We start from the raw sequence: 20034 nt of genomic DNA, 5'->3' as shown, positions 1-20034 counted from the left end.
GAGGCAGCAGAACCCAGTGGAGACAATGCTCAGCTGGAGTCAGGAAGACGATTCAGATCTCACCTACACACAGAGTTGCTGGGTAACCCCCCCCAAGAGTCACTTAAACTCTGTTTCCTTATATGTAAAAGGGGGAGGGGGACTCAATGCCTCTAAGGACCCTTCTAGACCCAAGTCTATGATCCAATGATCCCTGGCAAAATGGTTGTATGAGCAACACAATCTCTCCCCCAAACCGTGGGTTCTTAGAGCAGTAGAGCATGTGTCCAGGTCTGACTCTGTCAGGCTACGCTGGCATGTCACCAGCTGCCAATGCTCTGCCATCTCCTAGTCTGGGGAGGTTCCAGGTTCAAACACAGGCCCCAGGATCAGAGGTGTCAATAGCAGTATCGATAAGCATTTAGTAAGCACCTACTGTGTGCCACACCCCAGGCCACTCGAGGCAAGCTTGGTGCTTTCAGGTCTTAAGAACCCAATAAATGAGTCCTGATCTATAGCCTCCTTCCTGAAACACATTTTTCATCGAATACATTCTGAATTCTATAAATATACCTAGATGCTTGCTTAACATAAGGTTTCCCATTGCTAATGTGTTTTAAATTGAGTTCATACTGTTGCCGTTTAAATTTGCAGCCTTCATTATTTTCCCAGCTCTCTCTGCGGGTGGAGAGGGGAGTGTTTTCTGACGACTTCTCCTTGATTACCTGCTGGTGACACACCGCAGGCAGGATCACGTGGATTCTGGGAGCGCCATCTGACAGGCTGCTAATGGGCCTCAATTGGATAAATAGCGCTGAGCCAAGCTGAAAAGTCACACTTGCCACCCAGGAAAAATGTTGGGCAGAGGAGCCAGGAGGTAGCTGGCTTTGTACTTTCTTTCCTCCAGACAGTCTCCACACAATTTACAGAGTATGAATATGTCTCTTGCTCACCCATCAAACTGCCCAGTTGGGAGGGAGCCCAGAGGCCTACCGAGTCCAGCCTAGACTGACCAAGAACCCTCCTCCTGAATCGCCAGTAGTCACAGGCTCGTAGACAGGGAGGTGACTGTGCTTCCGGGGCTCCTGCGGCCAGCCATGTCACTGACAGAGGAGGAAACTGCAGATCAGAGAAGGTGAACGATTCTCCCAGGGTCACAGAGTTAGTAAGTGTATGAAGCAGACTTTGAGCCCACAGCTTCCTGACTGTACATCCAAGACCCTTTATAGCCATGGGAACTAAATGCTTGAACTGGAGTCAGAAAAGCATGAGTGACAGTCCTCACTCAAACACCCACTAGCTGTGTGACCACAGGTCATTGAGTGTACCTCAACCCTCTCTCCCCCTTGATTTCCTCTTTAAAAATGGGGATAATAAGAGTGCTTACCTCACAGGGTGGTGGGGAGGATTAAATAGGGGAATAGCATTATTATATATTATTCTATATATTATTCTATGTTATATATAATGCTATTATATAGAATAATATATAATATATATTTATATATATATATATATATAATAGCATTAAAGGGTGAAATAAATGCTAGCTAGATAGCTAACTAGTAGTAGCAGCAGCAGTAGCAGCAGCAGCAGCAGTAGTAATAGCAGTAATAGTAGTAACCATAGTATTAGTAGCAGCAGCAGTGGTAGTGGTGGTGGTAGTAGTAGTAGTAGTAGTAGTAGTAGTAGTAGTAGTAGTAGTAGTAGTAGTAGTAGTGGAGGGGTGGTGGTGGTGGTGCTGGTGGTGGTAGTGGTAGTGGTAGTAGTAGTAGTAGTAGTAGCAGCAGCAGCAGTAGTAGTGGCAATAGTGCCACACCTATTCTGGTCTCTAATGAGAGGAAACCTCTGCTGTCTAAAACTGTCCATCTTGCTATTTGGACAGCTCAAATTTTGAGTTAGTTTCCCCACATCATGTGAATCTGTGTCTCCTGCCTCATCTCTCTCAACTTTTACCTGTTGCTCCTTGTTCCACCTTCTGGGTCAAAAAGAACAGGTATAATGCCTCCTCCATATGATAGCTTGTCAAATCCTTGACTTGACCTTCCAGCTTTATCTCATGTATCTGCCCTCCAGCTGGTCTCCATCCCAGCCTATAGTCTACAATCCAAACTACTCTCTGTCTCTTGTTCCTGTCCCACCCTCTTCCATCTACATGCCTTTGCTAATGCTATTGCCCACAGTTATAAAATAGAGAGCAATGTGCTACCCCTCACATCTCTACCCACTGAAGTGCATCCCTTGACTCAAATTTGTAAGACTCATAAGATGTCTAGAGTAAGAAGAATACTGAATGGCCTGTTTTATAAACCTACTTTCTAAATATTTTATATCCTACATGGAGTCATCCCCCCCATCTGCCAATTAGCACACCTACTTACCAACAGGCAGACTGTCTCTACCCATATCCAGAGAAGCATTTAAGTCCACAAGGCAATTACTTAATACATGCATTGCACACCTATCAAAATGATTGATTGATTTTCAAAACTATAGGTTTCTTATCAGTGACTTTGGATAGACAGAATAAACTGTAGGCTGTCAAGGAAGATAACTTCTGCTCCTTTTTCCAGCATTTCAGAGTTAGGAAAACAATGACTGTCTTTGAGAGGACAGGGACATTTCAGGCAGTCTGGGATCGCCCCCATTACAAATGAGCACTTTCTGCATGTCTACATGTCTGTATGACCATAACCAAGCCAGTCTGTCTTCCACAGTAATAGCTACTCAGTGAAAAGAATGAGTGATCCATTCTCCAATTGATAAGTGGACAAAGGATGCGGACAGTTTTTAAAAGAACAAAGGCATGTGATCAATAACCACTGAATTCCAGTCTCTGCTGATTTTAAGCACTTGCTGTGGGCCAGGAACCACGGTGGGGACAGCATATGCTGGAGAGAATGAGAGGCTGAAATGGTGGAGCCCCCAGGTAAGGAAACTCCTTCTGCAAACACAGCACAGCAGCTCTTCTGCAACATGTTCCTCATCACCACTAACAAAAGGAATGCAACTAGAATTCCCTCTAAGGCTTCTCCTCACACCCTACAAACTGGGAGAAATGACTTTTGTAAATCAATGTAGAGGGCCTGTTGGAAGACATTCATGTACTGTTGGTGTGTGGGAACTGGTCTGATTATTCTGCACAATAATTTGGAATTCCCTGAGAAATGCCAGTCAGCTCTTCAAACATATGGCCCAATGCATATCTTACTTGGCATATACCCCAAAGAAGTGAGAAATAAGACAGAAATAAGGCCCCATAGATAAACTCTTTGGAGTAGCAAAAAAAAGTAGGAAAAAAGTAGGCATTTATTGATAGGGGAATGGCTAGTAGGGAAACTGATACGGAAATATGGAGCAACAATGTAATAAAATACGACTGTACCATAAGGAAAAGTGATTATGAGGAATCCAGAAAAACATGGGAATACATGAAGGAATTAATGAAGAAAGTAAATGGGGATAATCCCACAAAACAACAGGATTCTGAGAAAACACAATGTTTCTATTAACGCTGGTTCCAGACAACTGGTGTCGCAACCACCCTGACGGAGGTCACTGGCAAAGGACAACGGGGAAGGAATGAAATGAAAGGCAATGACTGAAGGACCAGGGCAATGTGAATCTCCTTTGCATAGAGTTTTTAAACTGTTATCAACAACAATAGAACAAGAGAAAGATATGAAATGCATAAAATCAGCAAAGAGGAAAAAAGTATCCTTTTTCTGCTGACATGACAGATTACTTAGAAAATCCTAGTGAATCAGCAAAGAAACTAAATGAGACAATTTAGTTCAGCATGATATAAAACAAATCTACAAAAATCAAGCATTTCTGTATAACAGTTCCACCAAACTCAAAGGAAATGAGAGATTTTGTTCTAAATAATTTCTAAAGACCCAAAATATGAGTCACAATTCCAAGATGTCTTCAAGATTTATAAAAATACCAACATAAAGCACTCTTTGCTGAAGCAGAGGAAGACAAAGGATTGGAGAGAAAGCCATTATTTGCGTCCATACAGGGCCAATATAATAAAAATAAGGACCAAAGGAGATATCCCATACGAAGCCCTCTACAAATCTTAAAGCACTAAACAAACACTGGTTGTTGGTGTTGTCATTGTGCCATCTAAATTAATTTAAAATTCCATGTTATGCTATCCAAATTACCAAAGGCTTGCTTTATAAAACTAAACAAAACAAAACTCTTTTAGAGGAAAATAAGATCTATAATCTCAAAGTAAATAATGTAAAAAGTGGGAATGAAAGAGGAATAACATTTCAAGACCCAAACTGTATTATAAACTTGTAGTAATCAAAACTGCTTGGTAAAGGTTAAAAAAACAGAAAAGTAGACTTACTGGAATAGACTAGATAAGAAGGGATCAGAAACAATTTAATTTAATGACGCTCTGTTCAAAAATCAAACACCTGGGAAATAATTTGGTAGGAATTAGGTTTAGAGAAATATATATTAAATTTAATAAGCAAGAATCAGAAATGATCAAACTTAGTAGCCCAGTATATGGTAACCCAAGAACATGAACTCTCTAAGGAAGGGTTCGTGGATTCCACAGAAAGAGCAGAGATGTAATTTGGTTTTAAAAGAAGGCTTAGAAAGCATCTTATATCATCTATCACAATAAGTTACAAATGGTTGTGTGTGTGACCCAAATATAAAAAGTCATACCATATGTTGTATTTTTAATAATTATGACTAGGCAGAATTCTTTACTAAACAAGATATTAAGAAGAATATAAAAGAAAAAAAAACAAACTATTTCAATTACATGAAATTGAAAAGCTCCCTTTAAAAAAATCATGAATTTAGTATAGGACAAAAACTGTTAAATTTTTTAAAAATTATCAAATACATGTCGCAAAGGTCTATAAATTCAAGTTATTTAGTTATACAAGTACATGTGTGTGTTTGTACAGACACGTATTCATATTTGGGATGTAGAGTATTCAGGGAGGACTAGCCCCTCTGGGGTGAGGGCTGCTCATCCACCTTTGGTGTTCACCTGAATCACCCAACTCTCACCTGGGGCTCCAAGAAGCTGTAGTGTGTGCAGTGGCCACACCCTGGAAACCATGGCAGATGGACTAAAACAGGTTGAAGGGAATCAAGGCATCTCAAACCTGTCTGTGATGTAGTCAGGTGTCTACTGTAAGCATGTAAAGACTTCCCCTTCCAGGATGGGCGGATGAGAACAATTTGTTCCAAAGACCCATAAAGGTGGCTGAAGAGGGTGCTGTGGAGCACTCAGAGCTTGGTTAGACATCGAAGACGCCAAGGTTATCCCCTGCATCCCCTGACTTTTGTCTCGCCACTGTACTTTGATAACTCTGGAATTTTTCACAACTCTGCCTCATTTAAATCTGACTTATATTTGAGTCAAAAGATATCTACCACACCATTTTACCATTTTACCTACCTCAAAGCCCTGTGGCAAGAAGCAATTGATGAAGCAGCAGGTGCAGATACACTGGGAGCTATATACAGGCAGCTCAGGTCATAGGGTCTCACCGGAAGCAGCCCCTGGCTGTCTGAGCAGCCTTTTAAGGACCACACTGCTCACCTGCTGGTGTGAGGAAGGGGCTGGAAAAGGTGCCCTAAAAATTATCTGTTTCACCCAACCCTGGCCTGCTTGCCCTTTATACCACTCATCATTGGCACATGGAATGTGCACACATTTATAGGCAGCACAAAATCCAGGAGACCTGAAAAACAAACAGCTCTTGTTGTTGAGAGAATTCAGCAGATATCTCATCCAAATAGCAGCCCTGAGTGAAACAAGGCTGGCAAACGAAGGCCAACTTACTGAAGTTGAGCTGCATACGTGCTTTTCTGCTGCAGATGTAGTGAAGGGGAGTGCCATAAAGCTGATGCAGGTTTTACAGTCCAAACTAATCTAGGCAACAAGCTTGTATGTCTACCAAGAGGAGGGAGGGACAGGCTCATGACAATGCAGTTCCCACTTGCAGGAAGATTCCATGACATCATCATCAGTGCCTACACTCCTGCCACGATGGACCCTGAGGAGGTCAAATAAAAATGTTGTGAAGACTTGCAGACCCTTATCATCAACGTGCCAAAAGAGGAAGAGGTTATAATTCTGGGCAACTCTAATGCTAAATTAGGATCAGACTACCAGACATGGCAGGGAATCCTTGGGAGGAATGGAGTCAGAAATGGCAACAGCAGCAGTCATTTACTATGAAGACTTGTGCATCTCATGACCTTCTCATCACCAACACTGTCATGATAAAACTCTGTGGATGTACCCTGGCAGCAAACATTGGCATTTTACAGACTACGTCATTGTAAGTAGAAGAGGTAAACAGGGTGTGAGAGTGACAAAGGCAACATGTGGCACAGAGTGCTGGGCTGATCATAGACTTATCCTCTCCAAGCTGAACATTCACATTCAAGAAAAGTGGCAGCCCCAAGGCAATAGGACTGCTAGAAGACGTGATGTCAACAGGTTAGAGCACTTCTCTGAGCATGAACACTTCATTTTTAACTTGGAGGGAAAGCTGCGCCAACGCATGGCTGGCGACAGCAGAACAGAAAAGGAGTGAGCAGCTTTCAGAGATTTGGTGTACAGTACCACCTTTACTCATCTGGGCTGGAAGCTGCTAAATGAAAAACGAGAACTCCACAGGGTCTACCAGCAGAATAGTTCATCTGTCTCTAAGAAGGCAGCATTTAATGCCACCAAAAGCAAAGTGCAAGCAAAGCTCAGGGGATATAGGACTCATCTCAGCAAGAAGGCAGATGAAATTCACTTTTGCCCTACCTCAAAGTCCTGTAGTGACGGAATAAGTTCACTACCTTGGACGGTCACTTTCCAGGGATGTACACACAGATGATAAGGTTGACACATGCATTGCCAGAGCTAGCTCCATGTTCAGAAAGTATGGGAGAGAAGAGGTATTAGACCAACTACCTAACTGAAGGTCTATGGAACTGTTGTGCTGACCTCATTGTTGTATGCCTGTGAAACCTGGACAGTCTACCAGCGCCATCCCAGAAAATAAGAACCTCTTTCATTTGAATTGTCTTAGGAAGATTTTTGAAGTTCACCTGGCAAGATAAGGTACAGGACATGAAGGTCCTCTCCTGAGCTGAACTGCCAAACATTCAAACTCTACTGCAGATAGCATGACTCACATGGGCTGGCCATATTGTTCAAATGCCAAAGGTATGTTTACCTAAAAGCCTATTTTATGGAGAACTCACACAGGACATGGAGTCAGAAGTGATACAAGGACACTCTCAAGGTCTCTCTTAAGAACTTTAGTATCAGTTGTGAGACATGGGAGACACTGGACTGCCCAGCAAGACATGCCCACATCAAAGAAGGCACTGTGCTCTATGAACAAGGCAGAATTGAAGTAGCTCAAAAGAAATATGAGATATACATGTTTAGAGACATCTCCAGGCCAAATATTTGTATGGATTGTAGTATCCATACCAACCTGTGGTAGAGCCTTCCAAGCTCGTATTGGTCTGATGATCCACATGGGACACACTGTACCTTGACCCCAACATAGTTTTGTCATTTTGGTCCTCTTTGAGAATGGCTAACAACTGATCTATATTTGTATTAACTATCTATATTGCTTGAATTTACAGACCTTGTGACAGATGTTTGATGTTTTTTTCACGTGTGTGTGTGTGTGTGTGTGTGTGTGTGTGCATGTTTAGAAGCCATCTCCTGAAAGGTAAGTGGTCAAAAGCTGTGAATAAATGGTTCTTAAAATAAGAAATGAAAATTATTAATCACACATAAGACTGCCCTAAATCACTAATAATTAAAACAACTTGGAGGTTTCACTTTATACCCAGCAAACTGGCAGAGATGACAAAGATGAAAAATGATGTTGGAAGGCTGTGAGAAAGCAGGTATACTAATTCACCATTGGGGGAGCTCTAGATTGGTCCAAACATTCTGGAAAACCACTTGGGATTATATAAATCAAATAAGTAAGCCATTCCCACTCATGGTACAGAAATCCTACTGAAGTCCAAACATATAAAGAAAGGCCCTATAAACAATAAATGCTCACACTAGCATTTGGGAGTGGAAGTAAAGAACTGGACACAAAGTGAGTGCCCATCAGGGAATGGCCCAGTGAATAGTGCTATATAAATGCAATGTACTGTGGTGATGTCATGAGAAACATGGAAGTCAAAGAATTCAGAGAATCATTAAAAGATTTATATGGTCCTATCTGGAGTGAAGTAAGCAGAAACAGGAAAACAATACGTACACAGTGACCACAGCCATGTAAATAAAAAGAAGAGCTCAGAACTTCACAGCATCATGGACGGGGGGTGGGGGGAGGCCCTTAAAAGCCAAGTGCTCTACGCCCCTCACTTTACCAATGAGGGTTCTAAGGTGCTTAAGTGACTTGCCCAAGATCACATGGTGGTAAGTGGTAGAGGCAGAACTGAAATCCAGGTCCTAGGACTCTGTCCAGCACCATTCCCTCTACCCTGTGCTAACTCCCACACTGAAGGATGTCAAGTATAAGGACCAGTCTTCACCCCACCGAAGAGATGAGGAAATATGCCTCCTTCTTCTCACTAAGGAGGTGAGGGACTGTAAGTTCGGAATGGTACGTATACTATCAGATTTAATCATTATAGCAACTGGTTTTCCACTTTTTCTCTGTTACAGGTAAAGGGTCCCATGAGGGAAGGAGCGGTAAGTCTGGAAGTGACTTTGATATAAAAACTTTTAAAGTTAAAATTGCTTTTAAAAGCTGCAAAAATAATGATCTAGGTCACTGAGATTTGCACGAAGTTGTACTGATGAGAACAAGCCCTCTCTTCAATTCTGCAGCACCATCACCTTGTGGCAGAATTTCATCTGAGCAGTGGTGATGCTGGGACCCTTCATGCTGCAGCAGCCAAGCAGTGAGGACTGCCAGTTCTGATGTCTTCTCACTGTGTCACCTTGACAAAGTCAGACAACCTCCCTACGTCTCAACGCCCTCTCTCAGAAAGGATGCTTGCCAGCACACCGAAGCAGACTGACAAAAGGCCCTTTAAATAGAAAGAGGCCCAGCATGGGTGTCCTTTGGCAAACAACTGTGAGGTCGATCACACTGATGGATGCTGGTCTCCTTCACAGTCTGGGAGCCACAGCTGCCTGAGAATGACCTCCAGGGTAGACTCCCCACCTCCTCCAGAGCTCCCTTACTGAAGGAGCTAACCCAGGCTCAATGCGGCACATTTGTTTATGAGTGCACTTTCACAGGACCAGAATCTCATCAATAGGAACCATGTCTACTGGGGCACACTGCCAGCCTTCTGGGGCTTTTTCTTCAATTCCACAATGCATCAGGCATTCATTAATTGAGTACTAACTGTCCTCCAGGCACTGGGGATATGAAGACAAAAACAAAGCAATTGCTCCCTTCCAATAGTGTACATTCTATGAAGAAATTCTGCCCCTGCCTTTTTTCATCATTCACCCTGTAGAGAAATGTAAATGGCATTGCCAGCATCACTCCTCCCTCTCTATACCTCACGTCCATGGTGGCAGCAGTGACCTTGTCCTGAGGGCACGCCTCTGGTCACTGGGCAAGGCTGCCCTAGCCCTCTTCCTGCTATTTGTCCCAGAGGTAAATATCGCTAGTCAGTGCAGCCTTTATCAATTATGAGAGCATGATCAAATTAGAAAATAATTAATCATTCATAGTACTCATGGCTCCGCATCTTAAAATCCTAACTTACATAAGCAGGACTGTGCCTTGCGGAATTTCCTTCAAATCATAGCTCCTTCACTTGATTTTTCCCCGCCCAGAATTGCCTATGTAAAGTATAATACAATAATAATGAGCTAACATTTTTGTAGCACCTTAAGGTTTTCAAAGTACTTTACAAATGTTATCTGATGTGATCATAAAGGCAGACATTATTATCTCCATTTTATAGTTGAAGAAAGTGAGGCAGACAAAGGTTAAGTGACTTGCACAGTCTATAAGTACCTGAGAGCTGATTTGAACTCAGGTCTTTCTTGACTCCATGCATAGGACTACCCAGCACAAATACCTCTTGCCTGGGTCCCCCCAGAGGGGAGTAAAGGATGCTCAGATACTACATGAGCATTGAAGGTAACAATGCATGTCCTAGGTACAGGACAGACTTCATTCCCCCCATCCCCTAAAATGCAGAAAATATATAAAAAGTCTCACAATAACATGTAAATTCTATTCCTCCTTTGCTGAATCTGTTTCCAGCCCCTAGGGGTGCTCGGGTCCTCTGGCCTAACAGTCCCTCCATGTGGCTTGGGCTGCCCTCAGAGGTGAAATCAACTTGATGCTGCATTCTGCTGAGTCCTTCCTTTCATCCCGTCAGCCTATACAGGCAGCCAGCATCTCCTGGCTTAAATCCTCCCAGAGGGAAACACGTCTGTGGGTGCATCCTCCCAGTAGCTCACAGTAAGAGTAGGGGGCAAAGTCTGGGTCTTCCATGGCTTAGCCTGGCGAGTCCCTGCAGCTTTGGGGACCATCAGGTTGACTCTCTTCTCCTCTAAAGAGGCTGCCACTGCTTCTGTCTCTGAAAGGCCACATTCTGGGACTCCGGAAAGAGAATCCCTAAGGCTAAAATTCCTTCTTCTATGAGAAGACTTGGTTCTGGAATCAGATGCTACCCAGGAAATTCCCTTCTCTTAGAGTCTAAACTCCTAGATATTGAACTTAGGATTGCCAGAGGCAACTCCCGAGGCTGCTGGCACCTGGGAAATATCCTTTCTGCTTCTCAAAAGCTACTGCCTGGCTCTCTGTTCCAGTAACCTCTCCTTCTCCATCCAGGAAGCTCAGTGCCTGAACAATGTGGTCCTCCTCTCTAGAGCTGCCATCGGCTGGGGAGTACGTGTACCTCTACCTCTGTAGGGTTCAACCCAGACACTCGTCATCCAGTAGCTGCCAGGAGTCCACCACTGCCTCACTACTCTCATCTCTGTGGCTAAAATGGTCACAGTCAGGAGACAGGAGAAGCAAGGCTTGAATGGGAGTCCTTCTGACTCCAGCCTGGCACTCCCTCCCCTCATAATGGAGGTGCATCAGGCCACATTCCTGGGCCTCTCTGAACCATGCAGGCTTTTGATGTTTCTACACTGACTGCCTTTGGAGGAGCACGTTTTTACTATATGTTTACTACGCAGAAGCAAAGCTCCTTCCTTCCCTGTTGCCATAGATACCATCCAAGGGGTTGCATTGTGACAGGAGGGCTTCATTCACACCTTCGATTAGAATCCCGTCCTGGATACTGAGCACTCTTTTCTCACCTGCTGGAGACTTTTCTTAAAGCACCATTTCTGCTATGCACATTGTACCCCAGTGCACTATGCAACAACCTAAGAATGCAGGTCTGCACCAGACATCTGAAGAGTTGGGACTGTCCCTTGATATCCTGGAGCATTCCAAGAGGCCCCTATCAGACGGCTGGTGTGAGCACACGCAGTCGGGCTCTGGAGTAGGTCTTCGTACATCAACAAATGAGGAGATGACTGGATCGCCCATCCGTGTGTAGGTACCAACGTCTGCCGACACCAATTTCTGCTGAGTCCTGTTTCTTCTCTCTGGAGTCTCCCTCCTGGTCTCAATCGGCTTTTCCCCAGGAGCCCAGGCTGTGAGCTATGTCATGGGACACCCCATTCCCTCATATACGTCCTATGCCACTGCAGAGTCTTTCAATATTTGGTAAAGGAAAGAGGGAATCATCCTCTCTCCAAGTGAGATTCCTGGTTGATGAATGATTTACCCCTCGTGCCCATCAAAACACATCGGGGCGTGGCATCCTTGAAAGCCAAGGAGATGTAATACACACGCTCATAACACGTGGGGGCCCTGCTACTTCAGGCAAGGCGTTTAACCTCTCTGCGCCTTCAGCAACTTCACAAGAGTCTAAAGTGATTGATACTATGTAACAACAGCCAACATGTAGATACAACTACTGTGTGCTAGGCACTGTACCAAGCACTTAATTATTATTTCTCTTGATCCTCACAACAACCTGGGAGGTGGATGCTATTATTATCCCCATTTTACAGATGGGGAAGCTGAGGCAGACACAGGTGACGTGTCACACAGCTAGTAAGTGTCTGAGGCCAAAGTTGAACTCATCTTCCCATCTCCAGGCCCAGCAACGTAGCACCACCTGGCTGCTAACCGATTGCTCTGTATGGAGAGAGAAAGGAGAGAGGGAGAGAGACGGAGGGATGATAGAGACAGAGAGAGATGACGGATCTAGGACAGATGGAAGACAGATAGATAAGCAAGTAGACAAAGGCACATACATATTATTTGCTTGATTTGAAAAAGCCCTGGATAAAGCAATTGGAGTCTGGAGATCTGGGTTCAATAACTGCCTCAGATACTTACTGTATGTCCTTGGGCAAGTCACTTAAACTTCTCCAGGCCTCAGTTTCCTCATCTGTAAGATGGGGAGTTTGGACTTAATTACCCGTCAGGTCCCCCCAGCTCTACATTGATGTCCGGGGGATGCCATCCCACATGATGGCTGGTGCTGAATTCATGAAATTATAAACAGATGCCCAGAGTTTGGTGATGCTTTAGGATGCATATTTTTAATTGGCCAGAAAAATGACCCCTCTTCATTTTGGTTGCTTGCTTCATTTTCAGCCTGCGGCCTTGCCCTTGTGAGGCGATGAGCACTCATCAGTGCTGCTGCGGCTGAGGCCGAAGTCCACCAGGGAAAGGCGGCACGGGGGCAGGAGACGAGGGTGGAGGGAAACCCACCCTGGGCTGGGAGGAAGGCACGCGCTCCGGCCTTTAACTCACTTGCGGTGCTCACTGAGCTCAGCCAGAGCCGAGCAATGAAGGGGAGCAGAAGCTTTTTATGAAATGTATTAATTGTAAGCTAATTAAAGGATAAACATCCAGAAAGGCCCTGAAAGTCCTGCCTCCAAATGGTGACTGTCCTGAGCCCAAATATCTAATAACCAGGCCTTAAGTCCTGTGAACATAGGAAGGGGATTGCAGAGAATTACATTAACCAGAAGAGATGAGGTAGGTGCAATTTTTCCTGAGGCAGAAGACAGATTAAATGAGCCGTTCTTGCAAACGGGTGGTGTGTGAGTGACTTGGAACCCAAGCCGCTAATGTCCTCTGGTAACACCCTGGGTGAGAAGGACTGGCACCTCCCCAGAGCTTCCCCTGTAGGCAGTGAAAACAATGAAGCACCTACTATGGACCAGGCACTGTGTTAGGGGCTGGGGATTTGAAGACAAACAACTAGAGTGAAACCTTCCTCCTTTCTCCATCACCTCACTTGAACTTCACAACAACCACTCTGAGGCAGGTACCTAGTTATTGAGATTTGCATTTTACAGGTGGAGAAACTGAGGCTCAGAAAGACGAAGGCACGGGCCAAGTTCATAGAGCTCACGGGGGTCAGAGGAGGGATTTGAAGCCAGATGGACCTGGCTGCAGCTTAATCCTTTACTCCATGCTGCCTGAGTGCTGACCTACAGCCTTGTCACCAATGCCTCCAACATCAGCCTGACACACAGTAGGTTAGATCAGCCTGGCACATAGTAGGTTGTTGTTTGGCCGCTTTTCAGTCATGTCCAGCTCTTCACGACCCCACTGGGGTTTTCTTGGCAAAGACATGGGAGAGGTTTTGCGATTTCCTCCTCCAGCTCATTTTACAGCTGAGGAAACTGAGGCAGACAGGTTGAAGTCACTTGCTCTGCGTCACACAGATAGGAAGGGTCTGAGGTCACATTTGAACTCAGGTCTTCCTGACTCCAGGTCTGAGCCCTATGCACTATGGCGCCCCCCAGCTACTCTACATGGAAGGTCTTTAATGCTTGCCTAGTGACTGCCTGGTCCCTGTTTCCAAGATCTTTAATTTCACATTCATTCAAACCCCCCAGACGCCAGCGTGGCAGGAAGGGTCTCCTCTCGGGATCTAGAAGTACACAGGGGCTTCCTCACGTGGGTGGTGACGTGCTGTGCTTAGGTGAATGACCGGAAGGCTGAATGAGCAGCCTCCCTAGACTGGCTCCTGCAGAAGGTGGGATTTTAACTCAGGCTTGATGAAGGTTAGGGAAAGTCAGCACAAGGTGAAGGGACAGAGCATTCTACCCATGAGGGATAGCCAGTGAAACTGCTCAGACATGGGAAATAGCAGCTGCTCAGCCCTTGCTAAAAGTCCATCCTAGACAGACTGCTCACTCCATGAACAAGCCGGTGCTTGGTATAGTAGGTGCTTAATGTTTGCTGAATTGAAATTGAGTTGCAATGTGGCCCTCCACATGTGGTGTGACCCCAGAGAAATCTCAGCATCTGCTGGTGTTCTCTGGGCCTGGGGCAGACCTCCCACTACTGACAACTGTAAGGTCACAACAGTACCAACTCAACCAGACTGAGTTTGGTCAGGTGGGGAGGGAGGGATGAGGCCAGAGGCTGGGGAACGATAAAGACGCTGCTGGGACCTGTTCCTGGTCCCCAGCACCTTCGGGAACTCTTACCTCCTGTGTTTTCACGTGTGTGTAGCCATAGTGAGTCCGGAGGGGCCGCCTGTGTGTGGAGGAGAAGGGAAGCCACTTGGCACTGGACTGTCCCAAACAGCTGAGCACCAAAGGGAGGTCTACTTCATGGAAGAGTCGCAGGATAAGCAGGAACAGAAATGCTACTAAGAAACTCACAGCAATCACGGACTTCCTCTGGAAATTCAAAAATAAAGAAGGCAAAATTAATAATAATAACATATGCACATGTGTGATATATCTGCATATCTATCCAGATGGATGGAGAGATAACTAGACAGAGATACAGATCACCATAGGGTTTGCAAAGAGCTTTGCAACTCTAAACTCCTTGGATCCTCACAACTGTCCTGGCAGAGGGCGCCATTTTAATCCCCACTGTGCGGTGTGTACAAGCTGGACACGGAGGTCCCTCCTAGCTCTAACTCTGGGACACCATGATGCTTTCCACGAGAATACAAAGTGGGGATGGACAGATATGAGGCAATTTGAGGAGAGAGACAGCACTGACCACTGGGGGCATCAAAGAAGGAGGAGGTGACTGGTCCAGGCAGCCAGGTAAGGAGGTGACAGATGTCAGAAGGGTCAACAAACCAGCCCAGACCCTGAAGGCAGGGGCAAAGCAGCCCCCCCAAAGAACAGCTATGGACTCTCTCGATGCCCATCCGAGGACCTCTTGTCCAACAAGCAGCTCCTTCAAGGACATTCCAGGGGACATTTACCCAGAATCCTAGAATACTCAGTACCAGGCTCTGGTAGCTTTTACTGCTACTAAGACTGGCTTGGGCTCCAGCTACAAAGCCTTCTAGTGCCTTGCCAAATCCAGTGATGGTGAGCAGCCACACATAAATAATGTATACATGAGAGAAAATAAAACAACCATTTTGAGAGAAACTTCAAACTTGAGTGGGAATGACAGTTGTGAAAGCCTGCTCCGTGGTAATCCACGCCTGCCCTGAGGGTTCCATCAAAGGGAGCTGAGTAATGAGGACCCGTGAGGAGTAGGGCCGCAGCAGGAACAGAGCGTGGCACCTCCTCTTCTTCCAGCCTGGCTGGGCTTTGATTTCCCCCAGACCAGACAGAGCTCCCCCCTCTCAAGCAGAGTTTTTGATCTGAGTTCTAGTTCTTTTCTTGGCCTTGGTGTGTGTGTGTGTGTGTGTGTGTGTGTGTGTGTGTGTGCGTGCATGCACGTGTGTGCACACACACATACTCATGTGCAATACAAACCAGAGTTCAGGTCATGAAAGTGCCACCACTACAGAGACACAACTACCCTAAAATGACATTTCCCAACTTCTAACCAACTGAGGAATGTGGGTTGTCATTTCTACCCCCGGGGGGATGTGGTCTTCTTGATGCCTGAGCCAGAGTGAAGAAAAGGGTGACATTGTAGTTAAAAGAGAGGATCTGCTGAGACACGGCAGCTGCCTCTTCAGATGGGGCCTCTCACACTGGGACGGTCCTAGCAAAGAAGGCCAAGGGCTTGTCCTTACTTCCAGAGAATCAGTCCCCCCAGAGAAAGATGACTCACATTAACCCCAGTACATCCACAGGTACAAAAATATTTATAGCAGCTCTTTTTGTGGTGGCAAAGGATAGGAAATTGAGGGGATGCCCATCCATTGAGGAATGGCTGAACAAGTTACAGTATACGTATGTAATGGAATACCATTGTTCTATAAGAAATGATGAGCAGGAGGATTTCAGAAAAACTTACATGAATTGATGCCGAGTGCAGTGAGCAGAACCAGGAGAACATTGCACACAGTAACAGCAACATTGTGTGATGATCAACTATGACTGACTTAGCTCTTCTCAGTGATAGAATGATCCAAGGTAATTCCAAAAGACTCAAGATGGAAAATGCTATCCACATCCAGAGAAAGAACTATGGAGTCTGAATGAGATTGAAGCAGACTATTTTTCTTTTCTTTGTTGTTTTTGTTCTTTCTCATAGTTTTTCCCTTTTATTCTGTTCTTTTCTTTCACAACACGACTAATGTGGAAATATGTTTAATATGATTATACATGTATAGCCTATATCAGATTGTTCACTGTCTTGGGAAGGGGGGAGGGGAAGGATGGAGGAAGGAGAAAATTTGGGATTCAAAATCTTATAAAAGTGAATGTTGAAAACTATCTTTACGTGTAATTGGAAAAAATAAAATACTATTAAGTGGGAGAAAAAAAAGAAGTCAGGCACACCTGCAGGAGAAGGGGGTGCTCAAGGCAGGGCTGCTTCCCCTCTTCTGTGTCCTGGACCTCACGGACAGTCAGCTTGGGTTGGGCCTATGGGCCCCTTCTCAGAATCATAAAACAAAATATATAGGCTCAACATTATAGTGACATATAGTTATTCTTTTTTTCCCCAAGTTTACAGATTCCAGTTTAAAATTTTCTGCTTTAAGGAGCCTGGAAATTCATTTCTTCCTTCATCCATTCCTTCAACAGGTACCCCCTAAGCACTTCCTCCATGCCTAACTAGCTGGGCCCAGAATGAAACAGAAGAAGGATGGCTGATGGATTTCTTTCCACAATTTCAAAGCTCTCTTACTGACCCCAAACTTCTCTCAGAAACAAAGCTTAACCTTCCTGCCCACATTCTGCCAATGGTGTCATGGGGGCACCACAGCCTCAAAGGAGCTCTCCCATTCCTCCAGAGTAGCAGAGGGAGGGGGGAAGGGTGGATCAGTTATGTATGGAGGGCAAGGGATGACTATTGGATGGTGGGCCCACCCTGCTAGGAGAGAAGAAAGCAAGGGAGGCCCCTCCTGTTGGGCAGACTCCTTATGGTGAACTTATGGGAATACATGGATAGGAGTCCCATGGAATGGGCAGCATTGGGGAGAATTTCCAAACTGATGATTCAGAGTATTGATTGTACATCAGACGCTTTCCTAGGACCGGAGACTCCAGGACAAAAATGCAGCCTTCCCTGTACTTGAAGAGCTTTCCTTCTGCTTTGGGATGGGGGACAACATGCACCCAGATAAGTAGGCATAAGATGTCTTCAGCAGTCATCTGTCCCCCCCAACCCAAAGCACGGGAGTCTAAAGCACCAGCAGGGCCACATTCCCTCACCCCGGGAGTCAAGGCTCCCCAAAGGCTCACACTCCAAAGTGCCAGGGCTTAAAATCCTCTCAAACTCAGGAAGATGAACTCTGAAAATCCTCTAACAGAAGCATGCCACAGGCCACCGGCTTGCCCATCCTGATTGCAGAGGCATGGGACCCATCGATTTAGAGGCATCAAGCCCAAACCTTTTACTGTACAGATGAAGAAACTGAGGCTATGACAGACTGAGTGACCGTCCTAAAGCCGCATAGCTTGTGAGCCAGGAGACAGGCCCCACCTTCAGGGCAAGCAGTCCATCACTATGCCACCAAGCTGCCCACAAATGCTCCCATCTGCATGGTGTCACCTCCGTTCACTAGAAACAGTGCTCTGAACTCTTACTGCACACAGCTGGTCAGGTCAACACACACCACCCTGGCATTTTCCTTATACTGTCACACTTGTGTCTATGTGTCACTGTTATTGCCCAGTCATTTTGTGTACAACTCTTTGTGACCCGATCTGGGATTTTCTTGGCAAAGATACTGCAGTAGTTTGCCATTTCTTTCTCCAGCTCATTCTAGATAAGGAAGCTGAGGGAAACAGGGTGAAGTGACTTGCCCAGAGTCACACAGCTAGTAAATGTCTGAGGCTGGATTTGAACTCAGGTCTTCCTGACTCCAGGCCCAGATCTCTATCCACCCACCTGCCCCAGTCTACATACCCCATCTATAGAAGGCACCATGGCATAGAAACAGTGTTAGACTTGGAATCCAGAAAACCTGGAGACACATCCCATCCCTGACACCTGTTAACATGAGCATGAGTAAGACCCACCCTCTTGTAACCCCAGTTTTTTTTTTTCATTTGTAAAAATACTAGCTTTACAGGGCAGTGAGATGGTACAGGGGATAGAGCACCAGGCCTGGAGTCAGGAGGACCCGAGTTCAAATCCGGCCTCAGACCAGATACTTGACACTTACTAGCTGTATGACCCTGGGCAAGTCACTTAACCCTAACTGCTTCACCAAAAACATACACCACACTAGCTCTAGAAGCTCAGAATACAGTGTGGTGGCCTGGCCTTGGAGTAAGGTTGGCCCAGGTTTCAAGTGCTTCCTCTGACACAAAATGGGCACATGGCCATGTACAATTTGATTAAACTTTCAGTGTCCCAGGCCACTCTTTAAGACCAAAAGTTACAGAGATGTTGCTGAGGAAGGTGCTACCCTAGGAGTCTGCCACACTAGGGTGAAATGATAAGCATAGCTCAAAAAAAAAAATAAGGGGAAAAAAACCCAACCCAGAAACTTCCTCATATACTCTTTGTGAATCTCCAATGAGATAATGAATGTGAAGTGCTTTACAAGCTATAAAGGGCTAAATAAATGTCAGTTACCATTACATCCACAAATATGAGACTGTGCTTTCGAATTACACAACCGAATTACAAGGAATTCATCATTCCCAAGGAGTAATTAATTAAACAGCTCACTGAAAGTTGTGTGAAATACAGAAACATAAGAGCCAATTTAGGGCTGGGAGGGATGGAGCAGTTGCCATCTTGCCCCAGAAGGCAGATGTTGGGGGAGATGGCTGAGGTCACTGAGTCCAACCAGTCCCTGAGTACAAACGCCCTCTCCACCAGGCTCACAGAGCTTCTGCTACCAGAGGGAACCCTCTACCACACTGGCACATTTATGGCACCCAGTCTACCTGCACTTCTACCTTCTGTGGGGCTCCTGGTTGTGCCCTCAGAGGCTGAGCAGAATAAGGCTGGGCCCTCTTCCACCTGACAGGCCAAACACTTGGAACACATCCTCCCTAAGTGTCTTCTCTGGCAGGGCTCCCCCTCTCTCCAAATTACTTAGTGGCCATTTGGATCTACTTCTCATGTTTTCCTATCTGTGTATGTAGGTTAGATTTTCCCATTAGAAAGTAAGCTCCTTGAGGAGACTGGTCTGCTTCTGGGTTTTCTTGTGCAGTTGTCAGTCTGTTTGTTTTCCCTTTTTATATCTAGAAGCTAGTATGGTGTTGTACCTGAGGTATTGGACTGAAGCGAATATCTGTGAAATTAATCTCCCCATTATGACATCAGACACTCAAAGAGGGGCTGAAATTCCAGAGGCTGACACTGGCTCTCTCCTCCAGTTCTCATCTATAGATTTATCTATTTACATAATGCTTTTCCATTTCTTACATGTTGCCTCCCTACTTCCTGTGAGAAAATATCTATCTTTTAATACTAATATTTTTTAGATATTGCTTTATGGCAGCAACATGTGGAACACTATTGCCTCCAAAGAACTCAAGTGAAAATCCAAGAGAGGGCAATGAAAAGGAACATGGTGGGTATGAGTAGCCTGCAACATGTCACCTACGAGGGGAGATAGAAGGAGGAGGAGGAGGAAGAAAAGGGAAAGGAGAGAAGGTGGTGGTGGAAAAAGAAGGGGAGGTGGTGGGGA

General features: G+C 45.3%; 1 protein-coding gene across 1 annotated transcript in view; it reads right to left on the bottom strand.

Annotated features, from left to right (window-relative positions):
- Positions 1 to 20034, bottom strand: part of ST6GALNAC3 (ST6 N-acetylgalactosaminide alpha-2,6-sialyltransferase 3) — a 623421-nt gene that overhangs the window by 353134 nt on the left and 250253 nt on the right. The window contains exon 2 of the mRNA XM_020968555.2: positions 14498 to 14692. Within this exon, the coding sequence (XP_020824214.1) occupies positions 14498 to 14692 (195 nt within the window). The remainder of the gene's footprint in view (positions 1 to 14497; positions 14693 to 20034) is intronic.

The sequence above is a fragment of the Phascolarctos cinereus genome, unplaced genomic scaffold, assembly GCF_003287225.1.
Source record: "Phascolarctos cinereus isolate Bilbo 61053 unplaced genomic scaffold, phaCin_HiC Scaffold_5;HRSCAF=322, whole genome shotgun sequence".
Classification (NCBI taxonomy): domain Eukaryota; kingdom Metazoa; phylum Chordata; class Mammalia; order Diprotodontia; family Phascolarctidae; genus Phascolarctos; species Phascolarctos cinereus.
Note: the sequence above shows the minus strand (reverse complement) of the source record. Positions and strands in the feature narration are given on the sequence as shown.